The sequence below is a fragment of the Callithrix jacchus genome, chromosome 10 (genome assembly GCF_049354715.1).
Source record: "Callithrix jacchus isolate 240 chromosome 10, calJac240_pri, whole genome shotgun sequence".
Lineage (NCBI taxonomy): Eukaryota > Metazoa > Chordata > Mammalia > Primates > Cebidae > Callithrix > Callithrix jacchus.
The window spans coordinates 131,613,584-131,623,329 of NC_133511.1; the positions used below are offsets into that span (position 1 = coordinate 131,613,584).

The 9,746-nt window shown below is 56.2% G+C and overlaps 1 protein-coding gene across 1 annotated transcript; it reads right to left on the reverse strand.

Moving 5' to 3' along the window:
* Positions 1-4,097: 4,097 nt before the first annotated feature.
* LOC118145580 (interferon-induced transmembrane protein 3) lies at positions 4,098-5,271 on the reverse strand. Its single transcript, XM_035263964.3, has 2 exons — positions 4,976-5,271; positions 4,098-4,409 (listed from the first exon to the last, which is right to left on the reverse strand). The coding sequence occupies exons 1-2, from the start codon at positions 5,222-5,224 to the stop codon at positions 4,257-4,259; spliced, it is 402 nt and encodes a 133-aa protein (XP_035119855.1). The 5' UTR covers positions 5,225-5,271; the 3' UTR covers positions 4,098-4,256.
* Positions 5,272-9,746: the final 4,475 nt, after the last annotated feature.

Consider the following 9,746-nt stretch of genomic DNA (forward strand, 5'->3'; position numbering starts at 1 on the left):
TATTATTTTTGCCAAAACACAGGTACATAAACTTCTTCGAGCTCCAAAAAAGGTGCTGTGTGTTAAAAACAGGAGCTTTGAATGAAGAGACCTTCCAAACAGGCTTTGTGTGTGCAACATGGCTGTTTATTCACCTGGGTGCAGGTGGGCTAAGGCCAAAAAGGGCGTTATTGAAGGGCGGTGGGATTTGGTTTTACAGGTGGTTTGGGGCGGGCAGTGGGAAGTTAGAGTGAGATCAGTTACAGTGGTGGGGACTGGGAAGGAGTGTACGTTACAGTAAGTAGTTACAATGGCACGTGGGTAAGAGTAGTCAAGATGGCGGGGTGGGGTGAGGAGTGTTCACATTATCATAATAACAGGATGGCAGGTGGGTGGATGTCGGGGAAGCTCTGCTGGGTGATCAGGGATAATGGTGGTGGCAGGCGGTGTGTGTGTGTGTGTGTGTGTGTGATCAGCTGAGGCAGGCGGGACTGCAGACTCCCTGGGGCTCGTACATGGAGGCTGACACTGTGATATGGCTGGCCTAGGGTTAGAACCTGTATAATGCCATTTTATAAAAGACAAAACTGTTTCCATTCTCCTCACAATGACTGCTAACCTTGGCTTCTGTAAACTGCTAGTTTACTTTGTAAAGAGGTAAAGCTGCATACCTTCTCTTATCTGTAACTATCAGAATTGCTGGCCTCTGTTTACCGGTACTGACCAGAGTAAGCACCCCCAGATAATTCCATCCTGGCGCCAAGCAACTGAAAAATCTGTGGACCCCACACCTGTCCAAATAATGTATAAACTAATGTTTATCTTAACCTCTGTAAACCACTTAGGTGGCAATCGGAATGACAAAAGTCCCCTGGCCCTTGGAACGTCTGGAGCCCCCTCACCCTCGTCTCAGCCGAGGAGGTGATTGACAGCTTTCACTCCCATCCCCACTCCTCACCCCCACTCCCAAGGGGTTTTGTGGGTATAAAAAGGTCTTGTCACCCTTCTTTCTCTGCCACGGGTTGGAGAGAGGTGAGTCCTCCGTGGTCGCCGGCAATAAACCCTGCAATTTGGCATACTTTTGTCCTGGTGTTGACTTTCTGTGCTGGGTCCGATACAACAACACTATGGTTAGACTTTGTGTCCCAACCCACAGCTCATCTTCCTTTATAATCACAATCCACACAATCCCCGTCTATCCAGGGAGCAACGAGGTGCAGGGAATTGGCTCACGGGGTGGTTTTCCTGTGCTGTTCTCCTGATAGTGAGTTTCCTAGACGTCCGATGGTTTTATGAGCGTTTAATAGTTCCGCTGTCCTTCATTCTCCTTCCTGCCAAGTTGTGAAAAAGGTGCCATGTTTCCCCTTCCAACTTCTGCCATGATTGTGCGTTTCCTGAGACTTCCCCAGCCATGCTGAGCAGTGAGTCAATCAAACCTCTTTCCTGTATGAATTACCCAGTCTCAGGCAGTTCTTTAGGGTACGGTGGAAAGAAACTAAGTCAAAGGCTAAACCCCCATCCACATATGGAGGGGCATCTGGCCTGGGCATCTGGAATCTGCATCCAGACCTGCCAGACCCCTGAGCCTGCAGAAGCACCCCACAGTTCCGATTAAGAGCCAGCCCTCGCCCTTGCTTGGAGTCACTCCTGGGCCCCCCAAATCGCACACCAACCCCCCTCCACCCAATTCCCAACAGGCCACTGCTGGTCATGGAGCCTGCTTCGAGACAAGCAAACTCCCCACAAGCTTTGCAATCTCCTCTCTAAGGCCACACACTATCACTGCGGAGTAGGGTGGGGTTTGAATTTCCTGTGGAAGGTATTTTGGAATCGTCTTTAAAGCATGGGGAGTTTAGGGAGGAAGAAGCTGCAGGGCGCAAAGAGGGAGGCGGGATTCTGAGGGGCAGGCGTGCAACTGAAACTGTCTTTGCAAAGATTACAACTGAGAATATCACGCCAGCGAAAGAGACTTGACCTGACTGACTCCGTCTGGCTCCTCACCTCCAGACTGTCCTTGTTCATCCCTGGGCTTAGGCTAAACTAATTTGGGAAAAACAGTTTATACATTAAGGTTGACCAAACCCCCTTCCTGCCTGGGGACTAGACCGCCTCTGCAGGCCTAACAAGTCAGCCACAAGAATAGAAATTATGCCGGGCGCGGTGGCTCAACCCTGTAATCCCAGCACTTTGGGAGGCCGAGGCGGGTGGATCACGAGGTCAAGAGATCGAGACCATCCTGGTCAACATGGTGAAACCCGGTCTCCACTAAAAAGAAATACAAAAAATTAGCTGGGCGTGGTGGCGCATGCCTGTAATCCCAGCTACTCGGGAGGCTGAGGCAGGAAAATTGCCTGAACCCAGGAGGTGGAGGTTGCGGTGAGCCGAGATCGCGCCATGGCACTCCAGCCTGGGTTAACAAGAGACAAACTCCGTCTCAAAAAAAAAAAAAGGGGAAAAAAAAAAGAATAGAAATGACGGCTTAGGGGTCATGCAGCTGAAGGACACAAGATTCTGACCCCACCCGCAGCCGCCAAATTGCTCCCGGGATGACGTCACCGCTGTAGAACCCGGGATCAGGGTTTGAGACACGTTAAGGACCCTGCGCTCAGGGAGGAGCTGGCGGCCCCCAGATCCACAGCCTGGCTCACGTGGTCCTACCACCACCACCCCAGAACTCAGTCGGGGTTAGGAAGACAGTGGGACTCCCCGAGACTTCCTCTCCAACCGGACCCCTCAGCACTCCCTACCCACCAAATCATCCCTAAAAAAGCTTTTCTGAAGAGACTGATGTGCCTTGGGATAAATCTGCGGCCGGCCCTGCGTGAATTACACTTTTCTTATTGCAATTCCCCTGCCCCAGGCGACCCATGGGCTGTGTCCTGGCACCTAAATGAGACCCACTGTGGGGTCACAGGGCCGGGCTCCTGACCCCCAAGTCCTGGACCCGGGCGGGAACCCCCGCCCAGCGAGGGGCCCAGGAGACGCGGAAATCGGGGTCCCCGAGGGGAAGGGGAGGTGGGAGCGGCGGAAGGCAGAAAGGCCCGGCGGGGTCGTGCCCGAGAGAAGGGAGAGCGGCTCGGTCCCCGCCAGGCGCCTGAGTCCCGGGTTCGCGTCCCGCCCACCGCGCCTGGGCCCGGGCTGCACCTGCGCCGGCCGCCGCCAGGGGCGCCGCTGAGCTCCCGCCTCCGACCCGGGAGCGCTTCCGAGTGCGCCCTTAGCGCCACCTCCGGGAGACCCCCGAGGGGAGCGGGCTCCTCCTACGCGTCCATCGCCCTCTGCGGCCCGGGCCCTGGGGTTACCGCGCGGCTCCGGGGCCGGGAGGGGGCTCGATCCACACCCGGAGTCGGGATGGACGGCGGGGCGCGGCGCGCACGGAACCCCAACTCCACCGCGGCTGCCCGTGGGGCACCCCACATGCCACCCCGGAGACCGGGCCGGGGGAGGGAGCTGGAACCACGTCCAGCAGGGGGGCGCTTTGCAGGACTTCGCACCCGGGTAGAGTTCACTCCGCTGGGGGCGGCTGCGCTCCTCAGCCGCTGTCCCCACCGCGGGGGAGCAGGGACCACGTCCGCTCGGCTGGAGGAGGCACCTGGGCCACCCAGGAGGGGCGACGAGGCCCGGGACCCCTCCGTGCCGCACTCCGCACAAAGTCCCCGTCCCTCCCACGGGGCTGCGCTGCCCACGTCTCCAGGACTGGCTGCTCCACAGCTCAGAGGCAGGAAGCTCGGTGCTCCCTCCACCTGAGGAACTCAGGCCAGGTCCCCAGCAGCACAGAGCAGGGCCTGGGAGCAGCTGGGCAGCCGGTGCCACCTTGCCCCTCAATGTCCCTACAGGAGGCTTAGGCCCTTCCCTCTCTGTTGAGACCACAGCCTGGGTCACTGACAGGCCGAGAGTGTGGCCTTGGGCCCAGGGTGTCCAGGACTCAGCACTGACGTTCCGAAAAGTGCTCACCTTGACTAAGAGCTGAGACTCTCCAGGACACAGGAACCCCTCCCAGGGTCCTGGGCCCAACTGCTGCCCACAGCAGGAGGCCAGAAGCCACAGGCCTGAGCACCTGCTCCTCCGGCAACCAGGCTCGGACCCTCCGCAGGAGCCCTCCCCAAGTGAGGTCGCAGCCGCACCAGGAACATGTGCACTTTATTGAACACAACTGTGGAAAAGTGTGTGAGGGAAAAAGGCTGATACAGGATCGGCTGGGGGCAGGGTGAGGAATGGAAGCGGGAGTGCGTGGGAGACAGGTCCCGTGCAGAGCCCCTGGCCGGGATGATTCCTCTGATCTACTGATAGGCTTGCAGAATCAGTATGGGGATGATGATCAGCAGAATGGTCGTGAGGATGCCCAAGATCAGGGCCCAGATATTCAGGCACTTGGCGGTGGAGGCGTAGGCCTGGGCCCCGGTCAGGTCGCCAACCATCTTCCTGTCCCTAGACTGGGGCGGAGGAGACAGTGACGGGACCAGGAGCCCTCAGGTAGGAGCCACGTGCTATGGCTCAGGCTCCCCCCAGGCTCCTACCTGCCCTGAGATCAGGGAACACTCCTCCCCTTCCTCACCCAGCCCTCAGACTCTCCAGGAGCCTCGGGGCTCAGCCTCCCTCTGCCTTGGCCCCAGCACAGGCTGTTCTCTCCACCATGGGGAGAAGTCACCTGCGAGTTCCCTCTCACTTTCTGGGGGAGCCTGGGTGCCAGTCTGGAAGGTGAGGGTGTCATTTCCGGCACTGGGTTATAGGGAGCTTTGCTCTGGGCTGCTGGATCGGGAGACTAACTCTGAGCCAGCCGGCCTCCCGGAGCCTCCTCCTAGACCTGCACTGGGCAGATTCCCCAGGACACACACACACAGGTCACTCAGACAAAGCTACAGACGTGGGCACACACAGGACAGAGGTGCACACAAACTCACACTCACAGGGACACACAAGCCCCACCCCAGGCGGCACCTGGGCAGGTGGAGCTCCAGGCTCCCCGGCACCCCCTGGACTTCCCCGGGGCCACACGCACCTTCACGGAGTAGGCGAACGCTATGAAGCCCAGGCAGCAGGAGTTCATGAAGAGGGTGTTGAACAGGGACCAGACGACGTGGTCGGGCACGGAGGTCTCGCTTCGGATGTGGATCACGGTGGATGTCGGGGGCGCAGGGTTGTGGGGCGCCCCCAGCGCAGCCACCTCATGTTCCTCCTTCAGCATCTCATAGTCCGGGGGACGGCTGGTGCTGGCGGGAGTGAAGAAGGTTTGGACCGTGTGGTTCATGGTGTCCAGGGAAGACTGGCCGTGGTCGGGTAGCTGGGATGCTTCTCAGTGGTCCCTCCCCTTCCCTATTAGTTTCGATTTCTCAGCTATTTTCTTTTCCTGGCCTTTGTCAAATCAGGACTTGGCTGGGGCCAGATGAGGGTGGAACAAAGCCCGGGGGATCGAATTACTTTGGGGCAGGGAGGGGCAGGGAGGGAGGGGCTGAGGGCTGAGCGGGGCTTCCTCTCTTCTTCCTCTCGTGCAGTACAGGCTTCCTTTCTAGAGCCCAAGGCAGCGCAAAGTCTTATCTGACCCCAACTCAGTTGGGAGTCAGTTTAGAGGGGCGGGGCCCTGGAGACTTCCTCTATGTGGAGTCTCCACACCCCAGGCTGGCAGCTTCGGGACCTCACTGTCCGGGTTCAGGGCTCCTGCCAGGCGTGTTCGCCAGGCCCCAGAACAATGACCCAAAGCCCTCAAGTCACTTGTCACAGTCATCATCTGCTGAAATCCCTTGTCCTTTCCTGGGGTGGCAGTCCTGCCCCGTATGGCTTTGGGGCTCAAGTTGCCGGTATCTCCTGGTGCAGGTCGGAGGCCTGGTGCTTCTCCACGTTGCACACCTTTGCTGCAGGCTGTTTTCCAGGCCACAAAGCAAGGGTTATGTCTAGATAGTAAAATATTAAGGTCTCATACTAAATGCCCACTAGAAGGAGTCAGTCCTCGGGCCTGGCTCCCTAAGTCCTCTTCTTTCAGCCAGACAGAGTGAGTTGAAAGGTTTGGCCATGTCCAGCCCTCCTCATGAGTTTTACCCCAGGCCACGTCTCCCTGAAACTCAGGATGGCCCCAGCTTCTGTGTCTGGCTCTGCCATGGGGACATCATGGTCTGAAGTGTCCCACTGAGGTCCAACTTCTCCCTTACCCACAGCAGACCCAAGGAGGAGCAGGTTCCTCCTTCATCGGGTCCCCTTGGATTGACTGCAGCCCTTGACGTGGACAGAGCGACAGGCCTTGGGGAAAGGTGGGGCAGGAAGAGGGCCAGGGCAGCCTGTCTGCTCCGTCTGTGTGTGCACATCCACGCTGCCATGATGCCTTGCTGCTCGCCCCACCCCTTCTCTTACTTGGTGGGTCCGACAGGGCCCTGCTGGTGGTGGACAGTTCTGCCACAGGGCCACAGATTGGCCACCGTCTATCTTTGGCAGCATTTGCCAGGTCAGCGTCCACACCTCCCAGGCTCCAGGCTGGCTGCTAGGCCACACTTGGTTGGTCTGCACCAAACCGTACCACCCACCAGGGGCCGTGGGATCTGTGGGGCCACACTGCTAAGGAAAGGGAGGGTCACTGGGACCAGCACCCGGTACCCACCAGGCTCCCAGGGCACCACTTCCTTCTGCTCCTTCCCAGATGAGACCTTGTTTTGTTTGACTCTCCCAGCTGGGGCAGGTGGGGAAGCAGTTTCAGAGACTCCAGCTGCCTTTCCCCCATGCAATGGCTGCTGCCCCCCAGGCCACTGACAGCTCGAGGGGCTGTGCCCACCTGCATTTCTCCCTATTCCAACTACATATTTTGGGAGTGGGAAATGCTTGGGGGGATGGTCCGTGGACCAGGGCCCCCCAATTCCTTGGTCCCCCGATTCCTTGGCCCCCTGTGTCCCATGTGGGCCAGTGGCCAGGATGAGGCTTCATGTGTCAGGATCCTGGCCGGCCCCTGTGTCCAGCGTGGCCTGAGATGCCTGGATGCCCCCTTTCCTCAGGCCCCATGATCCAAGTGGATGGCCACAAGCTCCTCGGGAAGGACTGAGGCCTGGTGGGGCACGGGGTCTCCTCCTGGGACCTGCAGCCTCACTGAGTGGAGGGGCTGGGTGGAAGACTAGCTGATGTCTGGTAGGCAGTCTTTTCTATCTATTGGTGAAGAAAGTGAAGCTCTATCAAGTATGTAAAGAGGTTTGTTCTGAGCCAGATATGACTGCCCATGGCTCATGGTACAGCCTCCAGAGTTTGTCCAAACGTGCACCAGAGGTGGCCGGGAGACATGAGGCATCGATCGAACGCATTTGAGAAATAGAGTGATTTGTCCAGGCATGGTACCTCACGCCTATAATACCAGCACTTTGGGAGGCTGAGATGGGTGGAACAGGAGGTCAGGAGATCGAGACCATCACGGCCAACATGGCAAAACCCCATCTCTATTTTTTTTTTTTTTTTGAGACTGAGTTTCGCTCTTGTTATCCAGACTGGAGTGCAATGGCACCATCTCGGCTCACCGCAACCTCCGCCTCCTGGGTTCAGGCAATTCTCCTGCCTCAGCCTCCCGAGTAGCTGGGATTACAGGCACGCGCCACCATGCCCAGCTAATCTTTTGTATTTTTAGTAGAGACAGAGTTTCACCTTGTTGACCAGGATGGTCTCGATCTCTTGACCTCGTGATCCACCCGCCTCGGCCTCCCAAAGTGTTGGGATTACAGGCGTGAGCCACTGCGCCCGGCCCCTTTTTCTTCCTTCTTGGAAAGTGTTATACCAGACCGAGCGGAGAAAGTCAACACCAAGACAAACGTATGCCAAATTGCAGGGTTTATTGCCGGCGACCACGGAGGACTCACGTCTCTCCAACCCGTGGCCCTGAAAAGAGGGTGACAAGACTTTTATACCCATAAACCGCCTCCAGGGGTGGGGGTGAAGGGATTCAGACATTCCGAGGGCTACTGGATTCTGCAAATCACCTTTCCGGACATTTCGAGGGCCAGGGGACTATTTGACATTCTTTTTTTTTTTTTTTTTTTGAGACAGAGTTTTCGCTTGTTACCCAGGCTGGAGTGCAATGGCGCAATCTCGGCTCACCGCAACCTCAGCCTCCTGGGTTCAGGCAATTCTCCTGCCTCAGCCTCCCTAATAGGTGGGATTACAGGCACACGCCACCATGCCCAGCTAATTTTTTGTATTTTTAGTAGAGACGGGGTTTCACCATGTTGACCAGGATGGTCTCGATCTCTTGACCTCGTGATCCACCCGCCTCGGCCTCCCAAAGTGCTGGGATTACAGGCTTGAGCCACCGCGCCCGGCCCTATTTGACATTCTGATTGTTACTTAAGTGGTTCATAAAATTTAAGGTTAGCATTCATTTACACATTGTCTGGGTAGGGTGGGGATCACTGTCCTTAATTACTTATTCACATTTGGGTTATAGAGAGCAGTTTCAACAGAAAGCTGAGGTGTGGTTGAGGTGCGCAGGTTTACGGGGCTTTTACCATGTCACAAAAGTAAGTTTTTTTTTTTTTTGAGACGGAGTTTCGCTCTTGTTACCCAGGCTGGAGTGCAATGGTGCGATCTCCGCTCACTGCAACCTCTGCCTCCTGGGTTCAGGCAATTCTCCTGCCTCAGCCTCCTGAGTAGCTGGGATTACAGGCACCTGCCACCATGCCCAGCTAATTTTTGTATTTTTAGTAGAGACGGGGTTTCACCACGTTGACCAGGATGGTCTAAAAGTAAGTTAAGTAGGTGAAATACAACCCATGTGGTGAGAATTTATGGTTTGTGGAGCATGGTCCCCAGACCCCTTTGATAGGAATTCGGGCAAGATAAAAAAAAAATCAAGAGTTTAGTCCTCACAAGTAAGGGTGCATTGCTTCTGCCAGGAAAGGCAGGACATCTCAAAGGGGGATGGTCATAGGTCATAGTGATTCCAGTGGGCTTCGGGAGGTCCCCAAATGCCAGTGGGACCTAGACCCACACTGGCGTCCAGGCTCTTGACACCACAAGAAGGAATTTCAAGGGCAAGTCAGAAAATAGTGAAAGGGAGATCTACTGAACAGTGAAACGCGTGCTGGACATGATATAGCTCACCTGTGATCCCAGCACTTTGGGAGGCCAAGGTGGGTGGATCACCTAAGGTCAGGAGTTCAAGACCAGCCTGGCCAACATGGTCAAACCCCATCTCTATTAAAAATACAAAAAAGATCAGCCAGGCATGGTGGCGCATGCCTGTAATCGCAGCTACCCAGGAGATTAAGGCAGAATTGTTGAACCTGGAAGGCAGAAGTTTGTGTACTCCAGCCTGGGAAACATGAGCAAAACTCCATCTCAAAAATAAAAAGAAAAGTGGGGCCGGGCGCGGTGGCTCAAGACTGTAATCCCAGCACTTTGGGAGGCGAGGCAGGTGGATCACAAGGTCAAGAGATCGAGGCCATCCTGGTCAACGTGGTGAAACCCCGTCTCTACTAAAAATACAAAAAATTAGCTGGGCACGGTGGCATGTGCCTGTAATCCCAGCTACTCAGGAGGCTGAGGCGGGAGAATTGCCTGAACCCAGGAGGCGGAGGTTGCGGTGAGCCGAGATCGCGCCATTGCGCTCCAGCCTGGGTAACAAGAGCGAAACTCCATGTCAAAAAAGAAACAAAAACAAAAGAAAAGTGAAAAGTACACACTCAAAAAAGGGCAGAGAGGGCACAGACTCAAGAGAGTGCCTTGCAAGGGCTTTGAGGTTGGGGTTTCCATCTTTATGGGTTTCTTTAACCAAAAGGGGGAATATTCATGAGGATGCCTGCAAGGTGAGA